At 35.8% G+C, this 23,685-nt stretch overlaps 1 protein-coding gene across 3 annotated transcripts in view; it reads left to right on the top strand.

Annotated features, from left to right (window-relative positions):
* Positions 1 to 16,374, top strand: part of LOC149737158 (ADAMTS-like protein 1) — a 49,297-nt gene extending 32,923 nt beyond the window's left edge. For 2 of the 3 annotated variants that reach the window (XM_089877525.1, XM_089877528.1), the window contains 18 exons: positions 2,580 to 2,802; positions 3,256 to 3,435; positions 5,104 to 5,257; positions 5,324 to 5,453; positions 5,816 to 6,006; positions 6,833 to 7,326; positions 7,617 to 7,791; positions 8,141 to 8,357; positions 8,724 to 8,980; positions 10,069 to 10,251; positions 11,391 to 11,510; positions 12,459 to 12,674; positions 12,979 to 13,162; positions 13,323 to 13,530; positions 13,593 to 13,714; positions 14,631 to 14,842; positions 15,228 to 15,260; positions 15,746 to 16,374. In XM_089877525.1, the coding sequence (XP_089733651.1) occupies positions 2,580 to 2,802; positions 3,256 to 3,435; positions 5,104 to 5,257; positions 5,324 to 5,453; positions 5,816 to 6,006; positions 6,833 to 7,326; positions 7,617 to 7,791; positions 8,141 to 8,357; positions 8,724 to 8,980; positions 10,069 to 10,251; positions 11,391 to 11,510; positions 12,459 to 12,674; positions 12,979 to 13,162; positions 13,323 to 13,530; positions 13,593 to 13,714; positions 14,631 to 14,842; positions 15,228 to 15,260; positions 15,746 to 15,840 (3,394 nt within the window). In that variant the 3' untranslated portion in view covers positions 15,841 to 16,374. The remainder of the gene's footprint in view (positions 1 to 2,579; positions 2,803 to 3,255; positions 3,436 to 5,103; positions 5,258 to 5,323; positions 5,454 to 5,815; positions 6,007 to 6,832; positions 7,327 to 7,616; positions 7,792 to 8,140; positions 8,358 to 8,723; positions 8,981 to 10,068; positions 10,252 to 11,390; positions 11,511 to 12,458; positions 12,675 to 12,978; positions 13,163 to 13,322; positions 13,531 to 13,592; positions 13,715 to 14,630; positions 14,843 to 15,227; positions 15,261 to 15,745) is intronic. The other variant, XM_089877526.1, reaches the window with a different exon arrangement.
* The last annotated feature ends 7,311 nt before the right edge of the window (positions 16,375 to 23,685 follow it).

Genomic DNA, 23,685 nt, shown 5'->3' on the forward strand with positions numbered 1-23,685 from the left:
ACTTAAAACCAGATACCGTTATCGTAGTAGTATCAACGCCGCTGCATTCACGGCATTGCTCTGTTTGCTAGCTGTCGACGTAGGAGAATACCTGCCCGGCTAACTAAACTTGGCTCAATTTCGGGTGCTCACTTCGGTAGCGGAACAAACAATATTTATTTGAAAACGCCTCAAACAAAGGGGCCGTTGTTTCCTTCAAGAGGATTTCAAATTGAATTTCTATTGCTGGGTCAAACCCTTTGTTTATCGTGGCTATAGCTTTGATTCTTAACCTGATTCCACCACTTAGTAATTTCCAGAAAACGTCCACACCATTTTGATAGGTTATAACTAAGACTCGCGGTATTTTGCTCCGCTTTCAGCTTATGATGCCTGTCGAATTTTCATCTTAGCACAAAGAGCAACCGTTTATAGGCTCCTTAATACCAGATCCGAAAATGAGTTGTCCCGCCCCCTGAATCACCAGTGTCAGTAGAGGTTGTAACGTAACCCACTAACAGGGTAATTTGCTTTTGAAAATGAGTCACTGACCACTCCTAAGCTTCTCAAGGGTCAAACGCACACAAGGCACTACTTGTTTGGGTACTACACACGTTCCAATTTGCCCTTACGCTTATCGCCACGGGTCAAAATATACCCAGCCTATAGGCTATATACGTGCCCTATGTTTTAAGTACCTTGGACAAATCTTTCCTCTAAGGGTCAAAGGAGACATGCGATTACGTAGTAGGTGGTATTGCTGATTTAAAGTTGCATAAAAATAGCATTTTAAGCCAAAGGGATCCTATTTTATTTTTCTACCCTTTCTGCCAAATTTTTACGATGTTTTGTACCGTATATATCCCCATCTGACAAGAGCCGAGGACGAATCATATTTTATGTTTCCACCTTTTTGCCAAATCTTAAGATTTTAAAATAACATTGCGGGGACGGCTCATTTAGTCTCATATGATAGTTTTCAACTCTTTATAAAAAGCCAACTGACCTTTCCTAAGAGGGCAAACTCTCCCACACTTGCTGCTTAATTGCTTGCGATTCAAACGCTGTTTTAAAACGGTTTCCTTTGGAGAGAACGAATGAGTTTTAGAAGTGGGTAATCTCAAAAAGTGCGGGTCACTGCTTTTATTTGAGACTAAACCCACTTGTTGTTTTAGTGCAAACTTTATGACTGGACAGTATGTTCACAAACACCGGGCAACCCCTCGAACCCACTGTGTAGGATTATTGGCTTTCTTGACGCTTTTTAGCGGCCATAACTAAAAATAGTAAAAAATAATCGAAACCTGTTTCACGGTAAACTAAACCCACGTCCGCAATCCAATTAACTCATAAAACCGGCCTTCGACCTACATCCATGAGAATATAAAAAGCACCTGCATTTCTGGGTTCGCTAAGAAAGTTTGTTATGGTTTGGAAAGGCGCTGCTGTTTTCCTCTTAAGCGAATTACCATATTTTGTTGAGGCTGCTGTTAGAGCTTACCTTGTTTGGTTTGAGTGACGTTTGGAGAAATTGTTATATGCAAGTACGTCATACGTGCGCTCTATACCTATATATTGGTTTAAGATTGGGTTAAGTTTAATACCCCTTATGCTTAAGCACTGCTTGTCTAGGTTTTGATTAATTGTTTCTCCACAATGATATCTTATACACTTGGTACCCGCAACCATGTTTGTACGGCCTTGTTTGTCGTGCCTATAACGTAATATGCACGTAACAATGGCCACGCTTTGTCGGTAGAACAAAAAGAAAAGTTTTTTCGACCGTCAATGGCGGATTTTGGTCTTGCTGCGGTTATTTCGCTTCGTTTGTTCAATAATTTAATCGGGCGTGAACGGCAGATGAAACAATTGCATTTATGTTTTGTCTCAATAGCACATTGTGTTCGCCAACTCGTTAACCCATACAGAGAAAACATTTTATCCGTCGGCGGCTCTTTTATTCCCGGCTGGGTTAACGGGGCTTAGGGAAATATGACTCTAAGTAGACGGATTAGGTCGCTGTTGGGTGTCATTCCGCGCTTCTTTTCAGACCTTTTCAATGTAAATCTATACCTCAAATCATGTTTGATACCTTTTACGAGACGAATGTTGTTGTTCGAAGGCGCATATTAGGCACTTATGCCCTTTTAAACCTCGCGCGATAACATTAAAGCGTCTCCAAATCAGTGGAAACTTTCTCATGGTTCTAGGCTGGGCCAGCCGGAGCAATATATCGAATTATGAAATATAGAACGTTGCTGTTAAGCTATTTTACGTCATGGGCGTGTCAAATCGATTAAGACAACCGAATATGGAATACACACGCGGTTCTATAAACGTAATATAATCTGTAAAAGATCTAAATCGATTTCCCCAAATCCTTGCCCTGACCTCCAATACACGACTGTTGGATTAGGAGTCGAATCCAAATCTTGGTCTAAAATTCTAAACATTCCCTTTTCTTATGTAGAAACTTAGAAAAAATTTTCAATTTTTTAACAATTTTTCTTAGGTGAGATCTTCGGCATATTTTTTCATTTCTTTTACCGACTTCTTCTCAGGTTAAATTTTGAACAACTTTTTAACGATTTTTCTCTTAGGTGGGAACTTGGGCAGTTCGGAGAGTGCAGTGTTACGTGTGGGCGAGGAGTCCAAACACGAATGGTGGAGTGTCGGTACATGCCTGAAGGTGTAGACCAGTCTCATGCATCAAGGGGGGAGCCCAGACCCGACCTGATGTGCCCATCTCCCAAACCAGAATCTGAAACATCGTGTTCATTGGTCGCATGCTCCCCGGAATGGGTCCCGGAACCTTGGACTAAGGTAAGTAATGTGTACATGAATACATGCGGTAGCACCCTGGGTGTTGTATATGGTAGGGTGGGGGAAGATGGGACACCTTTTCGTTTAGTTTTCTCTTTCCATTTGGTAGTAAACAAAGAACATTCAATAAATTATAAAACCGCATCCTCACGACTTCCATAGGCCGCTGTTAATTGTTTAAAACACGATCAGGCAATTTGGATGTTTTGTGTTGAAGGTGTCCCATCTCCCCCCACCCTACTATGTAAATTTATTCGGTAGCAGCCTGGGTGCTGGGGTAATGCGCCAACTCAATGGCCTACATCCCAGGTCCCATGGCTAGCCACACTGTTGAGGCTTCAATAAATGGAATTTAATAAAAGAAGATCTTGGACTCAACATCGCTACAATCGCTACAAACTCAAATTTCTCTTTAAATGCCGTCCCTTTAATCCCACTTACCTTTTACTACAGTGTAGTAGAACATGCGGGCGAGGTGAACAGGAGAGGGAGCTAATGTGCATGCAGAGGTTGGGGACTGGAGAAACTGTGCAAGTTTCCAAGGAATATTGCTCAAGGAAAAAGCCAAGCACTAAAAGAAGTTGTGGGTTGAGACACTGCCCGGCACGATATATTGTACGCCCGTGGTCACGGGTGAGTACGTGTTGCATATTATTGGGGGACAGCTTTTCATTCTATTTTCTGGTCCCATTTGGTAGTAAACGAAAAACATTCGAAGAATTATAAAACCGTATCGTCACGACTCCTATAGACCGTTTTAATCGTTTAAAACACGATTAAGATATTTGAATATTATGTGCTAAAGGTGACCCGTCTATTCCCACCCTACCAACTGTGGGTATAGAACGGGTACTGTTAGCAAATAAAATCCAAGATTTCCTATTCATGGTTTTAATAGTTGACAATAACCGATCTTTTAATAGTGGTGGGGATACGATTATATAATTCTGTAAATAGTCTTTGTTTACTACCAAATGGGACGAGAAAAGCGGTTTAAAAATACATTGTCTTACTTTAACCTATATATATATTATTTTGTTGCGCAGACAACACACGTTTTCAGTAATATCTGCATCGTGTGAAGTATATTTGTACACAGGTGGTCTGTACGATAAACCACACGAGTAGTTAAAGATAAAATGTTTTAAACGATAAACTTATTAATTGCTAATGTCCTGCTCTGTCATATGAGACTGCTGAAAAATAGGTCACGCCACGGCGCAAGTAAATATGCTCGTTAAGTTCAAAGTAAAGTTTTATAGGTGAGTCCCCCAGGTAGAATACGGTTGTTTGCTGAGCAGTAAACATCGTTTTATTTCCGGTGTCAATCTTATGTACGAAGTATAACGTTTCACCCAGTGTACTGTAACTAGCAATTTAGTGGGGTGGGGGAGATGGGACAACTTTTCATTCTATTTTCTCGTCCCATTTGGTAGTAAACAAAGAAAATTTAAATATTTATAAAAACGTATTATCACGACTCCTATAGACCGTTGTTAATTGTTTAAAACATGATCAGGAAATTTGGATATTATGAGCTAAATGTGTTCCGTCTTTCCTACAGTACTATATAAACAGTCGGCTAATATATAGTTTATAATTCACATAGCCGCATACAAAGAGTCATGACTTATTCGTGGCGCTGTGCCACCAAGGTTGAGTTGACACTAGATATATGTACACCTGGTTCGTTGTAGGGTTTACTTACCTTCCCTTGTTAGTTTAAGTTAACCCGACACGTCGACAGTTGAAAGACCTAAAGTTTGATAATCGAGATTCAGTGATCGTATGTTTGCCCTCGCACTTGTGGCCAAACAAGGCACCGTTGTCGCTCAAAGACTAGAGCCTTGACCGCCTGTTTGCTTGGTTCACATAACCTCGCTTATCTTTACGATTAAGCCAATGTCACTAATTTGTCCAAAAGATAGGGCGGCCTGTGACCGCGAGTCTCGCAGGTGGCGCAAGCACGTTCGTCAAATAGTGACAGATGACAGCACGTCGCGGGCATGGATGCTTAATCTGTGTGCAAATGACTTTAAAGCCAGTGTGGCTTCTGGCTTCCGAAAAGTGAACAATAAATTCTCATGATCGACTATCAAAACCACTTTGAAGTCGAACTTTTAGAGGTTTTAGAGCACGCCAGGTAAATTTGCACAAAACCTCGGCTAAGCCTGGTTTATTGGCCGAGCCATTTCCTGCGAGGGCGGGCTCGCCTTAAACATAATCGTCGTCAAATTTGCAGTTCTTACGAACAAAGCTTCGTTTTCCTTCACTTGACCAAACTTCCTTAAAACGTTACAGTGCCCCCCGCGTTGTGGGAAGAGTCAGAGCATCCGTAAGCACGCCTGCGTTCAGCTCCTTGCCGGGAAAACAAAACCTGTTATTGTGGATTTACGAAGATGCTCAAAACAACGACGCCCAATCACCAGGAAGCCATGCAATAACCCCGCATGCCGTAAGTCTTATTTCCCCAGAGGCCAGTCAACCACGTCATCCCCATTAACACCAATTTTCCCCTCAGCTTCTATCAGAAAAAGTCCGGACCCGGTATTTGTACAAACCACAAAAGAAGCCAAGGTTCGGCTACAGGTCGGAACCACAGCTTCAATATTTCCTAAAACGACCGTGATCGTCCGGTGTAAAACTGACAGGTATGTACGTACAGCGTGTATCTAAATAATCATTTTTTTGGGAAGTTCAAAACCTGAGTGTTATATTTTGCGCATGTTAACGAATCACCATTTATGTGACTTGTTTGTGGTTACTTTTTGCTATAGATTAAATATTTCTAAATAAACATAGCAGTAAAACATTTAAGTAGTATACATATAGGCTGCATATATGTGTGTGTTTAAAACTACCTGGCCAGCTTTGCGGTTATTCTTAGGCACAGCAAATGAAGCGTATAGGAGCGCACTTGAATAAACAGAGAATTCCGCCTCGTATGCTTTCTAACCGCCAATTAGAAAATTACATTAATTACGGTTTCTAAATGCCGGCGCTTTTCTCATAGATTCCGTAAGCAGAACCTTGTATGGAAGTACCATGGTAGGCCTATCACCAGCAGGCATGGGCACCTATCTATCCTAAAGGATGGCTCACTGAGGATCCTGCGTGTAGCAAAACCTGATGAGGGCGTTTACGTTTGCATGGCAGGAGTCGTAAGGGCAAATTTTGTCTTGAAGATCATAACAAACGATACAGGTATGAAAAACTCTGATATAAATTCGGTTTTGCCAAATTTATGTGGAGAATATAGTAGGTTGGGGTGGGATGACCCATGTTTTTATTATCTGTTATTCCTTCGTTTGGTAGCAAACAAAGACTATTTACAGAATTTAAAGGGCGTTACTAATTGTTAAAAACACAATTACGAAGTATGTATATTATATGCTAACGGTATCTATCGTACCCCATAGCACTAAGTTTTATAGTAGGGTGGGGGAAGACAGGATATCTTTAGCATATAAAATCCAAATATCCTGATCGTGGTGAAAACAATTAACAACGGTCTTTGGGAGCTGTGAGGATACGTTTTTTATAATTCTTTGAAAGTTCTTTGTTTACTACCAAATTGGACGAGCAAATAGAATGAAAAGGTGTCCCATCTCCCCCCACCCTACTATAAGTCAAAGCACACTCTCCGTCCCAAAGATACATAACCTACAATGGTGGAAGCGTCAAGCCTCGAAACTATAACCAGACCCTGCACCGATCCTAAATAGTGGCAAACTTATAGCGTTTTATAGTAGGGTGAGGAAAGACGGGACACCTTTGGTACATAACATCTAACTATCCTGATCGTTTCTTTTAACAATTAACAACAGTTTATTGAAGTCGTGAGGATACGGTTTAATAATTCTTTGAATGTTCTTGGTTTACTACAAAATGGGACGAGAAAATGGAATGAAAAAATGTCCCATCTTTCCCCACCCTACTATATGTTACAAATCAAAAGCAGACTCCTTGTCACATAATAACTACCATGCAAAACTATTTAATGCATTTTTAAGTAGGTTTAATTTTACAGACGATGCGACTCCACCCCCAAGAAATTTCTTCCCTATCACGCATTATCCACGACGGGAAACTGGTCCCAGGGTTTATTTAAAACAACCAAGCCAACGTAGACTCAAACCTATAACGCACATCGATAACATAGACGACAATGAAAGGGACTTAGGAACCACAACAAGTCGATTTGATTTCCCACGTACAGTGGCAATGGCACCCAGAGATCCTCTACCTCCAGTATTAAAAATACCTGAGCTCTCCTACGGCATACAACAACTAGCAATTGAAAGAGTGGAACCTCGTAGTAGTAGACGGCCATCCTTGTCTGTATCTCCTGTTAATATACAGCGAGACCAGCAAGCGCCAGATGTAGTTAACATCCCAAGCGAACCGCTAAGCCCTGAGTTTCAAATTCGAACCCCTAGTTTTCCAGAACCAACTTCTGAAGAGGATTTGGCATTACACAGGTTCCTGATGCAACAGGCGAACTTAGAAACTCCTGATGTTCACGTGAGTATTCGTTTTCTACTATATATGTGGCTGAAATCTAATTGGGAACAATGGATGAAAGCCAGAGTTGTCCCAATTCTTATAAATGTTACGATACGTAATCATTTTTCAGAATATTTGATGAATGTAATATGTCTTTACATTATTTTCATTTAAAACATTTTTATTTTTATTACATTATTTTAATTCGCACATTGAAATTGTTATAACGACTTCGTCACACTCCCACAAGAATAAATAAGTTACATTCATTCATTTATTCAATTAAATATATTTTTTTCTGTTTTTAGCTCTTGGAGAAATTTCAGAGAACCCCATCATCGTTGCTCCCAACATCTGTAGAAGATGACGACCTTCCGTTTCCGTTTCGTGAAACCGAGATCGCAGTTGACAACCAAAGGAGCAGGAGTGGGATTCGAAGCGTGGATAACACTGCTGTGGTGAAGGCTATAGGCGGACTTGGAGGTAAGATACAGCGTTTGGTGTTGATAATTAATAAAAGTACAACTGTGCAGATGGTATATATTTATGAAACAAAGAGTTCGTGAATGTATTTTACGTACATCCCCACGCGTTGGGCAGTGACAGTCGTTTTAACACGGGTGTTCTGTTTCACATACATTGTGCCCGGTTACGAGTAACCAAATGTTTTGTTTTAATGTATGGCTGGCGATTAAGACAACTCAGCGAAAGCTGGATTGCCGCTAAGTGTCTTTTCTAATGATACATAAGCCTGCAACGGTGGTAGCGTCAAGCCTCTAACCAAACTATAACCAGCCGATCGTAAACTATTTAAAGCCAAACTTTATCACAGAACGGCCTCGAAATATGCATCGGCCATCTATTATTACCCAACCAACGGTTGCACCGCGGCAGTTAGAACGAGAAGTAATCGTCTACGTAGGTGGCAACGTCATTGTTTCCGAAATAACAGAAGTCATCACGATCCTATGCGAGGCAACCGGTGATCCTGTGCCTCATATAAGCTGGTATAGAGACAATACACCTTTACCGGCCGCAAATAACCGAAGGTGAGACATCGACCAAATCCTTTAAACAGTAATATTTACCCTTTTAAGCTTTCTTACTAGTTTTCTGCAAATCGTTGATCAAATTGAAACCAAAATCGACGGCTGATTAAATAGTTCATTATCATAAGTTTAGAAGAAATAGACAACACTTATATAACGCGGTGTGTAATTGTAAAATATATTCCGTACCCCTGTCAGATATAAGAGCTTCCATAGTTGGAAACTGCTTTAGGATTTGTTTTTAACCTAACAAAGGATTTTTAACAACTTATCACGTGAAAAGGTGTCAATTAAATATCATTGATATTCATAACATTATATCTAACTCTTTAAACCACCTGTAAACTTTCAATTTCATCATACCAGGCAGTACGTGTTAGAAGACAACGCTTTTCGTATCATCCACCCCGAAGCTTCCGACACTGGTTCCTACGTTTGTGTTGCTTCTAATATGTATGGAAACGATTCAAAGACAACCCCACTAACCGTGACTCAAAAACCTCGAATCTTGTCAACCATCGACTCATTAGAAGACTTCGAGTCAGATGTCATTGAAGCGACCATAGGTTCGGATATTCGGGCAAAGCTTGGCGCAAGAATAAGGCTTCGGTGTCCTACTGCAGGTATTATGATTTAAAGGTATCAGTAGGGTGGGGGGAGATGGGACACCTTTTACCTCTATTTTCTCGCCCCGTTTAGTAGTAAACAAAGATCTTTCAATTTTAAACAATTAAAAACGCTTTTAGAGTCGTGAGAATACAGTTTTATAAAACTTTAAATTTTCTTATACTACCAAATGTGACGAGAAAATAGAATGAAAAGGTGTTTCATCTTCCCCCACCCTAATATATAGTGGTCTGTATAAAAAATATTTTCTAATGTGCTCCAAGTAAATTATTCGTAAATTAAGTTATAAAGTTTGGAAACTACGTTAGACTTCTATCAAATTAACGTAGGTCTTACATTATTTTGCACAGACATTCAACCTTAAACGTTCACTAAAATATAGTTGGGTGGGTTTAGAATAAGATGATCCTATTTTTATTCTCTATTGTTGTCCAATGTGGAAGTAAACATTTTTTACAGAATTATGTATAGTAGGATGGGGAAAGATGGGACACTTTTTTATTCTATTTTCTCGTCCCATTTAGTAGTAAACAAAGAACATTCAAAGAAACTATGTCCTCATGACTCTTATAGACCGTTGTTAATTGTTTAAAACGCCATCAGGATATTGAGATATTATGTGCTAAAGGTGTCCCGTTTTTCTCCACCCTACTATATAACCGTAACATCACAACCCTAAAGGTGTGTTGTTAATTCTTAAAAACACGATTTGAAAATATAGGATGTTTGGTGTTTGCGGTATCCACTTTAGCTCAACTTACTATATATCTATGTATGCGATCTCTTGTATGTCATCTGTCTGGATCTAGAAATTTAACAAAGTGCGGGTTTTGTTTTGACTCACAAAAACATAGCTTGACATATTTTCCAACTATTTTTGAAGAATGCGTTTAAAAACCGCGAAATGCCTTTCGAAAATATAATGTAGCTTTAAAATTTACACCACCGGTATAATCTTTCCTGCAGTTTAAACAATAGAGTTAAATTTCCTAAACAGCTTTCCGTTTATTAGCATTATACTCACGTCAGTTGAAGCCTTTACACATAGCAAGTCACTTAACCGTAAAATTGTTTACCGTAATAGGTTTTCCGGAGCCTTACGTGGATTGGAAAAAGGACGGCCCAGGCTTGTTACAAAATTCGAACGTGCTCACAGACAACACACTTGAAATATTCCCAGCTCGTAAAGCCGACCAAGGCATCTTCTCATGCGAGGCATCCAATCCTGCTGGCAGCGATTATCAAGCTTCCTCTTTAGTATTAGTCGGTAAGTGTTAAAGGGACGATTTTTTACTCCAACAGTTCCATTTTACGCGATTTTTTTTAGAAGTTGTTACTTTTTTTGAAATTTTACCTTTTTCCACATTTGAGCATCTGTATCTATATGAACATTTCAATTTTTCGTTGGTATGCCAAACGTCATGTCCACACTTAATGGTAAAACTAGGACAGTGCAATTTATTCCAACCATAGCTTATAGTAATATAGTAGATTCGGATGAAATTATCTATGTTTTCTATTTTGTTTTATTCGATAGTAAACCAAGAATATCTACAGAATTATATAACTGTATCCTCGCGACTCTGAAATAGCGCTGTTAAAATTGTTAAAAACTTGAATATGAAACGTGGAGTATTATCTGTAACCGGTATCCATATTACCCCACAATACTGTATCTACTTACCTATACTATAAAGGTATTGTAAAGGGGGCTAAAATGGCCAGATGTTTCCTTATAGGCAACAAAAAGTGTTTACGACATTGCGCAGATATACAGATTATAAAAGGTTAAGTAATTCGCCGAAATAGTTAATACAAGGATCCTGTGTCGCAATCACTTCACAGAATACATTAAACAAATAATAATTGCTTCGTATTATTCATTAGCAATTATTTGCTCACCGTCTACTCGATGTATTAAGCTAATATTAAGCACTGTTAAAGTTAAACCATTGACCTATATGCTTGTTTTACGCAATGTTTCTCACATATAGTAGGACGGGGGAAGATGGACAACTTTAGTACATAATATACAAATATCCCGATCGTGTTTTAAACAATTAACAACGGTCTATGAGGGTCGTGAGTATACAGTTTTTATAATTCTTTAAATGCTCTTTGTTTAGCCTACTACAAAATGACAGGTGAAAATTAAACGAAAAGGTGTCCCCTCTTTCCACACCACAGTAGGATGGGAGAAGATGGGACACTTTTTTATCTATTTTCTCGTCCCATTTAGTAGTAAACCAAGAACATTCAAAGACATATGAAACTATGTTCTCGTGACTCCCATAGACCGTTGTTAATTGTTTAAAACACGATCAGGATATCTGGATATTATGTGCTGAAGGTGTCCCATCTTCCCCCAACCAACTATATATGCTAATACTTTACATTACCTGACAGACCCACCACATTTGGACGATTTGAACACCAAGGCAAACATCGATGGTTTACCTGAGTTATTGCTCACCACAACTGACACGCAGCAATATAATGTTAAAGTCAACAGTGCTGTTATGATGGGTGGGTGAACATAATTACATTGTAAGCTTTAAAAACCGCGCTACTAACTTATATTCGCTGGGAGTATTAGTTCTCCGTTACGATATTGCTTCCACGGTAAGCTGTTATGCCGCAAAGGGGCTGAGAAATATGTTGCACGGTATTTCTAATTTTGGCCATCAAGGAAATATATTTTAAAACTAGATTTTCCATAAAAGGGTGAACTGTCTCGTACACTTCAACTGTATAAAGTTTCGGGTGCACTGGCACAGTTTTATTGAAGCCCGCCCTTAAAAGGCCAAAGTAAATTGCATTGGTGGCGGTAGGATTTAATGGCTTATTCGCTTTGTGGAACTTTCATTTTATATTGTTTGCCGTCTGAACGTCGCACTATTTATTCACTGGCTTAAGTGGCTGGGTCTGTCGATTTATTTAGCTGGCAGCGCGCATGTAGTCCCCCTTGAACTTCGTGGGTCAGTGTACGGTTTCCTCTTCTGACTTTCTGTGGATCGCGCGGTCGCCCTTCAAGTTATGGCAATTGGTGGGCAGTGGGGCAATTTCACTGCCCGATGTGTCAACACCCGCATTTACATTACCCATGAAAGTAGTTGATCGACCTCAACCGCAAAGAGGCGCGTGATGCCTCCGCGTAAGGAAGGATAATCCTGCGCTCCTATTACCGAGCGCGATTACTCCCTTTCCCAGCTATTTACCCACCGTTGAGTAGGATATAAGGCCGCTATTATTTGCTCACAGGAAAGCGGTGCTGGCAACAATGCGGGTATGTTTTCCCGTGAACAATTATGCTCTGAGAGCGCGGCTAATGCCTCGCAGAAAACTTGACAAAGGTTACATAGGCCCCGCAAAATTTGCCTGTCTGTCTCGGCGTTCATTTCAGATTAGACTAAGAATAGCCGCTGTTTAAATATTATGACGTAACCTAATAAACAAACACCGTCTGTTCTCCAGGGTGCCCTGTAAAAGGATTTCCAGAACCGAGAGTAACCTGGTCCTTTAACAACACTTCTATATTCGAGTTGGGCACGACTTTGGACTACCAACTTATGGACCAAATGAAAATCTTACAAATCCCAAACGCCGACTCAAACACAGAAGGGACATATACTTGTCATGCAAGCAATGACGGAGGCAATCTTACAACAAGTTTACGTCTCAGCCTTGTAGGTAAGAAAACCGGGAAAGTGAAAAGTTTAGTAGTGGATTTACAGCCACGTTTTATTCGAAACTTTTCGTATTTTTTACCCACAATGTGTGTTTCAATGACTACAATTTTGATGCTAGTTCCTCTTCGCTGGTTTAGTTAATCTGATCCCTGTTACTATATTCAAATGGATGTCTCAATTTTGGATTATACTATATTTAGACGTTCGCCCACGCATTGAGTGTAATTTTATCGAATTACGTTCATTTAATTACCCTCGACGCGACTTTAATTATTTCCTTTGGTCAATCATTCCATTAATTACAGTTTACTCGTACGAGTACGGGGAGCATACACCATGTAGCGCATCGTGTGGGGACAACGGGTTACAATACAGACGGCTTATGTGCATGGAGGATGGGGTTAAAGAGGTGGACGAATGGTATTGCATTGGAGTAACGAAACCCAATGTATATATGGAACCTTGTGGAAGACGAGACTGTCCACCAAGGTAATGTATTGAAACTTTAAACAACCAAGTGGTATCTTTTGTGTTGAAATTACAAGAGACTTTTAACATTTTGGGGGGGTGAGATTCTGTGCAAACTTCTGTTCGCTTTTTTGTGTGAAAATCGTATTTTTTTTTTAATCTAAAGAATTATTCAACGTAGATTTTTGGCTGGTCGCTGGGGCACATGCTCTGCTACGTGTGGAAACGGCACGAGGACTCGGGCGCTCGGATGCGGAATATTAATGGCAGATGGAAGCACGCGAGAGGTCGCCGTTGAGTTTTGTGGGGTGAACGAGACACGACCTATTACATCAGAGACTTGCTACGCAGAACGGTGTCCGTGGTGGCAACCTCGGCCGTGGAGAAGGGTAAGTCAAAATGTGTGGGCTAGATCAAACAGCTAAACATAACAACGACCTATTGTGTACAGTGTAGCCGAAAATGCATCGGGAGGGGTATGAGTGTAAGAACGCGACGGATTCTTTGTGTATCTGGCAACGGTACTACAATAGAGAGGCGTTCTGCTTGTAAACACTTGCCGAAACCTAGAAGGTGGGTTGGTTTGGCAATGTTATGTTATACGTGCATTCGTATAGTAGGGTGGGGAAGATGGGACACCTTTTCATTCTATTTTCTCGTCCCATTTGGTAGAAAAAAAGTACATTCAAAGAAACATAGAACCGTATCCTCACAAACCCCATAGAGCATAGACCATTGTTAATTGATTAAATTTGGATATTATATTTCAAAGGTGTTCACTCTTCCCCATCCTAACTATATAAGTTTACATGGCATGCTACAAGAAATGTTTATTGCGAACTTCCAATGCTGGTTTAAATTTTTGCCACTTTTAATCAAAAGTAGCTTTGTATTACGAGAGAACGGATATTTAAAGTAATTCAATCTTGTTATTGGGCTTAGCTTAATCCTTGCACGACGATATTGGCCGAAATTTGATGCCAAGTTTGAGCCGTGCGGTCTTGTATAAGTAATGCGACTAAGGCCGACAGTTCCTTGAATAGGAAATAAACCTCACATACGCATTACAACTTATTATTTTGCTCGAATCCAGCTGTTTGTAAGCTTGTTCTGTTATTTAAAAACGTATATGTATCTGCTTGTTTATGCCAGAGATTGACAATTGCCCAATTTTACGATTTAGGCCAGAGTTAGGGTAATGTACCAACTCTGGACTAAATCACCAGTTTTATAGCATGGCACGTGTGAACCCTTACATAAATAGAATTGGCAAACCAATTTGAAATCTCATTCAGCAATTGCAGTATAAATCTTTGTGAGACACTAAATTGAGTGACTAAATTGAATTAAACTGAACAACCTTGGGTGTTTGGCAAATTTTTGCTTACCCACCCATACCCCACCCATATAATAGAAACCTCCCTAAGCATTATCTAATTTTGCATGATGGCAACAGCATCGAGTATAAGAAGTTCTTTTAACTAACCAGACGCATGCTTTGCCCGAATGCTCGCTGTAAGCCAATATGGGTTGCTAGTACTTGGTCAGTATGTTCGAAACGATGCGGCGGGGATGGGATTCGAACCCGGATCCTCAACTGCGTATACAAGGGAAGGAGAAGACAACCTGCAGGCTCTTTATGTTCATCACGGCATCGACCCCTCATTTCCATTCCATGCAATAGGTCCCAATGCCACGAAGGTAAAATTTATGGAATAAGTTTTAGTACTTCTCTTTTTACCCACAACATTGTTATAACGACTGTAGTTTTATGCTATTAAATACTACTCCAATCTTCGTTACTGTGACCGAAGAGACAAATTAATTAATGAATGTAACTACTTGTGTGCAAGGCAATGACAGTCATTATAACATGGGTGTTCTGTTTCATACCCCTCGTGCCAGCTTATCAGTTACCTTGTAAATCTTCTCTCTCTTGTTGCCATATACACGGCAAACAATACTCAATTGTTAAAAATACGATCAGGATTTAGATGTTATGTGCTAAAGGTGTCTTATCTTTCACCACATGGCTACAGTACTATATGTTTTGATGTATTTTTGACAGACTTGTTTTTACTTTCAGGTCAGAACAGTTTGGGATCCCACAATACAACAGGTGAGATACTGCTATAAATATACCATGTTAAGATGATGCATTTAGTGTGATTTAATAAATATCTTTTAGTTGCTAATTTCCTCTCTCTGCTGTTTTTATACATTTGATTTTCTAAACTGTATTTGAAAAGAAAAATACCAATTATTTTATGCTTTGTAATGATATATAAATTTAGGTTATAGTACAGTGGAACGAGACACCTTAAGCACATACTATCTAAACATCCTGATCGTATTTTAAACAATAAACAACAGTATAATGGAGTTGTGAGGATGCAGTTTTGTAATTCTTTGAATGTTCATTGTTTACTAATGGGTCGAGAAAAAAGATTGATAAGATGTCCCATTTTTTCCCACCCTACCATATTTTATGTGCGGTTCATGTAATATTACCTGAGAATTATGTAATGTTTTATAAATATATATAATGTTATGTAAGTTTTATTATGTAAAGCAAGGTTTTAATTCGATATATTTTACCTTCAGTTCCATGCGTCAACAAATCCCCATCGTGCCGTTATGTGAGAAGAAAAGGACTTTGCTTATATTACAAACGAATTTGTTGCCAGACTTGCAGCTAATCCCATCTAAAAAACGCATATGCGATTTACCCTCAACGACGTCGAGATATGGATACCATGCAGCATCGACGGACGAAAACAGTATAAGTAGATGTTTAGGCTTAACATGTGAATCAAAACAAAAACAAAGTTCAGAATATTTGATAAAAAAAGCATCAGCCGCATCATATGGCCGACGCTGTCCCCATTTGCAGTTGCTTTCAATCATATTTCAAAACCCTAACACTGATCCATTGTGACTTGCACTTACCATTGGGGAGCTGCATTAAAACGCTACACCAAGCTTAAAAGCAGATGCATTGACATTCCTTATTTCTTATTGGTCTCTTCTTATTCCTGCAACGCTTCTTCGTAAGTTTTAGTTTCTCTTTGTAAGAGCGCCTTCTTCATTATTTTGTATATTTGTTTTCAATGCGGTTTTAACGCAAATATAGTTCCTGTATTTCTCACTAGGTTTCATGCTCGTGTGTTTTAAATTATGGCTGACAATTGTTTTACTACACACCGATTCAAATAAAACTGAGAAAAAACAAGTGTTATCTTCTAAGTATTTATCCTGATATGTTAGTACTTTTTCTCATGTATACGAGTAGCCTACATGAGAAAAATTATGAAATATTTCATGTACTGATATACATGAGAAAAAATATGAAAAATCTCATGTACTAATATACATCAGAAAAAATATAAAAAATCTCATGAACCAGTATACATGAAAAAAATATGAAAAATCTCATGTACTAATATACATCAGAAAAAATATGAAAAATTTCAGGTACCCGTATACATAAAAAAAATGTGAAAAATTTCAGGTACCCATATACGTCAGAAAATTTATGAAAAACTTCCTGTACTAATTTACATCAGAAAAAAATATGACAAATTTCATGTAATCATATACATTTTTCATATTTTTTCTCATGTATATGATTACATGAAATTTTTCATATTTTTTCTCATGTATATTAGTACATGAGATTTTTCTATGAAAAACCTCATCTACTAATATACATGAGAAAAAATTTGAAAAATCTCATGAACCCATATACGTCAGAAAAAATATGAAAAATCTCATGTACCCATATACATGAGAAAAAATATGAAAATTTTCAAGTACCCGTATACATGAGAAAAAATAAGAAAAATCTCATGAACCCATATACATCAGAAAAAATATGAAAAATCTCATGGACTAATATACATCAGAAAAAACATGAAAAATCTCATGTACTAATATACATCAGAAAAAATATGAAAAATCTCATGGACTAATATACATGTGAAAAAATATGAAAATTTTTATTTACCAATATACATCAAAAAATTTATGACAAATTTCATGTACTAATATACATCAGAAAAAATATGAAAAATCTCATGTACTAATATACATGAAAAAAAATATGAAAAATCTCATGTACTCATATACATGAGAAAAAATATGAAAAATTTCATGTACTAATATACATGAGAAAAATATGAAAAATATCATGTACTAATATACATGAGAAAAAATATGAAAAATCTCATGTACTCATATACATCGGAAAAAATATAAAAAATCTCATGTACCCATATACATCAGAAAAAATATGAAAAATCTCATGTACTAATATACATGAGAAAAAATATAAAAAATCTCATGTACTAATATACATGAGAAAAAATATGAAAAATCTCATGTACTCATATACATCAGAAAAAATATGAAAAATTTCATGTACTCATATACATCAGAAAAAATATGAAAAATCTCATGTACTCACATACATGAGAAAAAATATGAAAAATTTCATGTACCCATATACATCAGAAAAAATATGAAAAATCTCATGTACTAATATACGTCAGAAAAAATATGAAAAATCTCATGTACTAATATACATCAGAAAAAAATTGAAAAATCTCATGTACTAATATACATGAAAAAAATATGAAAAATATCATGTACTAATATACATGAGAAAAAATATGAAAATTTTTATGTACCAATATACATCAGAAAAATTATGAAAAATTTCAGGTACCCGTATACATGAAAAAAATGTGAAAAATTTCAGGTACCCATATACATCAGAAAAAATATGAAAAATCTCATGTACTAATATACATCAGAAAAAATATGAAAAATCTCATGTACCCATATACATCAGAAAAAATATGAAAAATCTCATGTACTAATATACATGAAAAAAATATGAAAAATATCATGTACTAATATACATGAGAAAAAATATGAAAAATATCATGTACTAATATACATGAAAAAAAATATGAAATATCTCATGTACTAATATACATGAGAAAAAATATGAAAAATCTCATGTACTAATATACATGAGAAAAAATATGAAAAATCTCATGTACTAATATACATCAGAAAAAATATGAAAAATTTCATGTACTAATATACATGAGAAAAAATATAAAAAATATCATGTACTCATATACATCAGAAAAAATATGAAAAATTTCATGTAATCATATACATGAGAAAAAATATGAAAAATATCATGTACTAATATACATGAGAAAAATATAAAAAATCTCATGTACTAATATACATGAGAAAAAATATGAAATATCTCATGTACTAATATACATGAAAAAAATATGAAATATCTCATGTACTTATATACATGAGAAAAAATATGAAAAATCTCATGTACTCATATACGTCAGAAAAATTATGAAAAATCTCATGTTCTAATATACATCAGAAAAATTATGAAAAATTTCAGGTACTAATATACATCAGAAAAAAATATGAAAAATCACATGCACTAATATACATCAGAAAAAATATGAAAAAGTTCATGTACTCACATACATGAGAAAAAATATGAAAAATCTCGTGTAACCGTCGTATACATGAGAAAAAATATGAAAAATCTCATGTACTAATATACATGAAAAAAAATATGAAAAAAGTTCATGTACTAATATACATGAGAAAAAGTATGAAAAATCTCATGTACTAATATACATTAGAAAAAATATGAAAAGTCTCATGTACTCATATACATGAAAAAAAAATATGAAAAATCTCATGTACTAATATACATCAGAAAAAATATAAAAAATCTCATGCACTCATATACATGAAAAAAAAATATGAAAAATCTCATGTACTAATATACATGAGAAAAAATATGAAAAATCTCATGTACTAATATACATGAGAAAAAATATGAAAAATCTCATGTACTAATATACATGAGAAAAAATATGAAAAATCTCATGTACTCATATACAGCAGAAAAAATATGAAAAATATCATGTACTTATATACATGAAAAAAAATATAAAATATATCATGTACTAATATACATGAGAAAAATATGAAAAATCTCATTTACTCGTATACATCAGAAAAATTATGAAAAATTTCACGTACCCATATACGTCAGAAAAAATATAAAAAATCTCATGTAATAATATATATGAGAAAACATATGAAAAATCTCATTTACTCAAATACAACAGAAAAATTATAAAAAATTTCAGGTACCCATATACGTCAGAAAAATTATGAAAAATCTCATGTACTAATATACATCAGAAAAAATATGAAAAATCACATGCACTAATATACATCAGAAAAAATAGAAAAAATCTCATGTACTCATATACATGAGAAAAATTATGAAAATTTTTATGAAAAAAAATTTTTTTTTTAGATATGAAAAATCTCATGTACCAATAGACATGAGAAAAAAATATGAAAAAGTTCATGTACTCACATACATGAGAAAAAATATGAAAAATCTCGTGTAACCGTCGTATACATGAAAAAAAATATGAAATATCTCATGTACTCATATACATGAGAAAAAATATGAAAAAAGTTCATGTACTAATATACATGAGAAAAAATATAAAAAATATCATGTACTCATATACATGAGAAAACATATGAAAAATCTCATTTACTCAAATACAACAGAAAAATTATAAAAATCTCATGTACTAATATACATGAGAAAACATATGAAAAATCTCATTTACTCAAATACAACAGAAAAATTATAAAAAATTTCAGGTACCCATATACATCAGAAAAAATATGAAAAATCTCATGTACTAATATACATGAGAAAACATATGAAAAATCTCATTTACTCAAATACAACAGAAAAATTATAAAAAATTTCAGGTACCCATATACGTCAGAAAAATTATAAAAAAACTAATGTACTTATATACATGACAAAAAATATGAAAAATCACATGCACCAATATACATCAGAAAAAATATGAAAAATTTCATGTAATCATATACATGAGAAAAAATATGAAAAATTTCTTGAAACAATATACATGAGAAAAAAAATTAAAAATCTCATGTACTCATATACATCAGAAAAAATATGAAAAATTTCAGGTACCCATATACGTCAGAAAAAATATGAAAAATCTCATGTATAAATATACATGAGAAAAAATATGAAAATTTTTTTGTACCAATAAACATAAGAAAAAATATGAAAAAACTCATGCACCCTTATACATGAGAAAAAATATAAATAATCGATACCGGTATCATGTAATTATACCAAAACTCAAAAAAATCCGATTTTTTGCCAAAGTCGAAAATATGAGATTGGACCCAAACGCATGATACCGGTATCATGTGTTTATACCAAAACTCAAAAAAATCCGATTTTTTGCCAAAGTTGAAAATATGAGATTGGACCCAAACGCATGATACCGCCGGTATCATGTGTTTATACCAAAACTCAAAAAAATCCGATTTTTTGCCAAAGTTGAAAATATGATATTGGACCCAAACGCATGATAATGTACTTATATTATCATACCCAAACGCATGATACCCGGTATCATGTGTTTATACCAAAACTCAAAAAAATCTGATTTTTTGCCAAAGTTGAAAATATGAGATTGGACCCAAACGCATGATACCGGTATCATGCGTTTATACCAAAACTCAAAAAAATCCGATTTTTTGCCAAAGTCGAAAATATGAGATTGGACCCAAACGCATGATACCGGTATCATGTGTTTATACCAAAACTCAAAAAAATCCGATTTTTTGCCAAAGTTGAAAATATGAGATTGGACCCAAACGCATGATATAAACACATGATACCGGCGGTATCATGTGTTCTCAAAAAAACTCGATTTTTCGCCAAAGTTGAAAATATGAGATTTTTCAACTTTGGCGAAAAATCGAAAACTCAAAAAAACTCGATTTTTCGCCAAAGTTGAAAATATGAGATTGGACCCAAACGCATGATACCGGTATCATGTGTTTATACCATAACTCAAAAAAATCCGAGTTATGGTTGAATTTTGGTCCAACACATGATACCGGTATCATGTGTTTGTACTAAAACTAAAAAAAATCCGATTTTTTGCCAAGGTTGAAAATGTGAGATTGGACCCAAACGCATGATACCGGTATCATGTGTTTATACCAAAAAAAGTTGAAAATGTGAGATTGGACCCAAACGCATGATACCGGTGTCATGTGTTTATACCAAAACTCAAAAAAATCTGATTTTTTACGAAAGTCCAAACTATGAGATTGGACCCAAACGCATGATACCGGTATCATGCGTTTATACCAAAACTCAAAAAAATCCGATTTTTTGCCAAAGTTGAAAATATGAGATTGGACCCTAACGCATGATACCGGTATCATGTGTTTATACCAAAACTCAAAAAAATCCGATTTTTTGCTAAAGTTGAAAATATGAGATTGGACCCAAACGCATGATACCGGTATCATGTGTTTATACCAAAATTCAAAAAAATCCGATTTTTTGCCAAAGTCGAAATTATGAGATTAGACCCAAACGCATGATACCGGTATCATGTGTTCATACCAAAACTCAAAAAAATCCGATTTTTTGCCAAATTCGAAAATATGAGATTGGACCCAAACGCATGATACCGGTATCATGTGTTTATACCAAAACTAAAAAAAATCCGATTTTTTGCCAAAGTCGAAAATATGAGATTGGACCCAAACGCATGATATCATGTGTTTATACCAAAACTGATACCGGTATCATGCGTTTGGGTCCAATCTCATATTTTCGACTTTGGCAAAAAATCGGATTTTTTTGAGTTCGGATTTTATTTTTTTTTGAGTTCGGAAATCGGATTTTTTTGAGTTTTGACATAAACACATGATACCGGTATCATGCGTTTGGGTCCAATCTCATATTTTCAACTTTGGCAAAAAATCGGATTTTTTTGAGTTTTGGTATAAACACATGATACCGGTATCATGCGTTTGGGTCCAATCTCATATTTTCGACTTTGGCAAAAAATCGGATTTTTTTGAGTTTTGGTATAAACACATGATACCGGTATCATGCGTTTGGGTCCAATCTCATATTTTCAACTTTGGCGAAAAATCGAGTTTTTTTGAGTTTTGGTATAAACACATGATACCGGTATCATGCGTTTGGGTCCAATATCATATTTTCAACTTTGGCAAAAAATCGGATTTTTTTGAGTTTTGGTATAAACACATGATACCGGATTTTTTTGAGTTTTGGTAGTTTTGGTATAAACACATGATACCGGTATCATGCGTTTGGGTCCAATATCATATTTTCAACTTTGGCAAAAAATCGAGTTTTTTTGAGTTTTGGTATAAACACATGATACCGGTATCATGCGTTTGGGTCCAATATCATATTTTCAACTTTGGCAAAAAATCGGATTTTTTGAGTTTTGGTATAAACACATGATACCGGTATCATGCGTTTGGGTCCAATCTCATATTTTCAACTTTGGCAAAAGATCGGATTTTTTTGAGTTTTGGTATAAACACATGATACCGGTATCATGCGTTTGGGTCCAATCTCATATTTTCAACTTTGGCGAAAAATCGAGTTTTTTTGAGTTTTGGTATAAACACATGATACCGGTATCATGCGTTTGGGTCCAATCTCATATTTTCGACTTTGGCGAAAAATCGAGTTTTTTTGAGTTTTGGTATAAACACATGATACCGGTATCATGCGTTTGGGTCCAATCTCATATTTTCGACTTTGGCAAAAAATCGGATTTTTTTGAGTTTTGACATAAACACATGATACCGGTATCATGTGTTTATATGTTTATACCAAAACTCAAAAAAACTCGATTTTTCGCCAAAGTTGAAAATATATCATGTGTTTATACCAAAACTTAAAAAAATCCGATTTTTTGCCAAAGTTGAAAATATGAGGATTGGACCCAAACGCATGATACCGGTATCATGTGTTTATACCAAAACTCAAAAAAACTCGATTTTTCGCCAAAGTTGAAAATATGAGATTGGACCCAAACGCATGATATCATGTGTTTATACTATATCATGTGTTTATACCAAAACTGTATCATGTGTTTATACCGGTATCATGTGTTTATACCAAAACTCAAAAAAATCCAATTTTTTGCCAAAGTTGAAAATATGATATTGGACCCAAACGCATGATACCGGTATCATGGGTTTATACCAAAACTCAAAAAAATCCGATTTTTTGCCAAAGTTGAAAATATGATATTGGACCCAAACGCATGATACCGGTATCATGTGTTTATACCAAAACTCAAAAAAACTCGATTTTTCGCCAAAGTTGAAAATATGAGATTGGACCCAAACGCATGATACCGGTATCATGTGTTTATACCAAAACTCAAAAAAATCCGATTTTTTGCCAAAGTCGAAAATATGAGATTGGACCCAAACGCATGATACCGGTATCATGTGTTTATACCAAAACTCAAAAAAATCCGATTTTTTGCCAAAGTTGAAAATATGAGATTGGACCCAAACGCATGATACCGGTATCATGTGTTTATACCAAAACTCAAAAAATCCGA

Source organism: Ciona robusta, chromosome 4 (assembly GCF_009617815.1).
Source record: "Ciona robusta chromosome 4, ASM961781v2".
Classification (NCBI taxonomy): domain Eukaryota; kingdom Metazoa; phylum Chordata; class Ascidiacea; order Phlebobranchia; family Cionidae; genus Ciona; species Ciona robusta.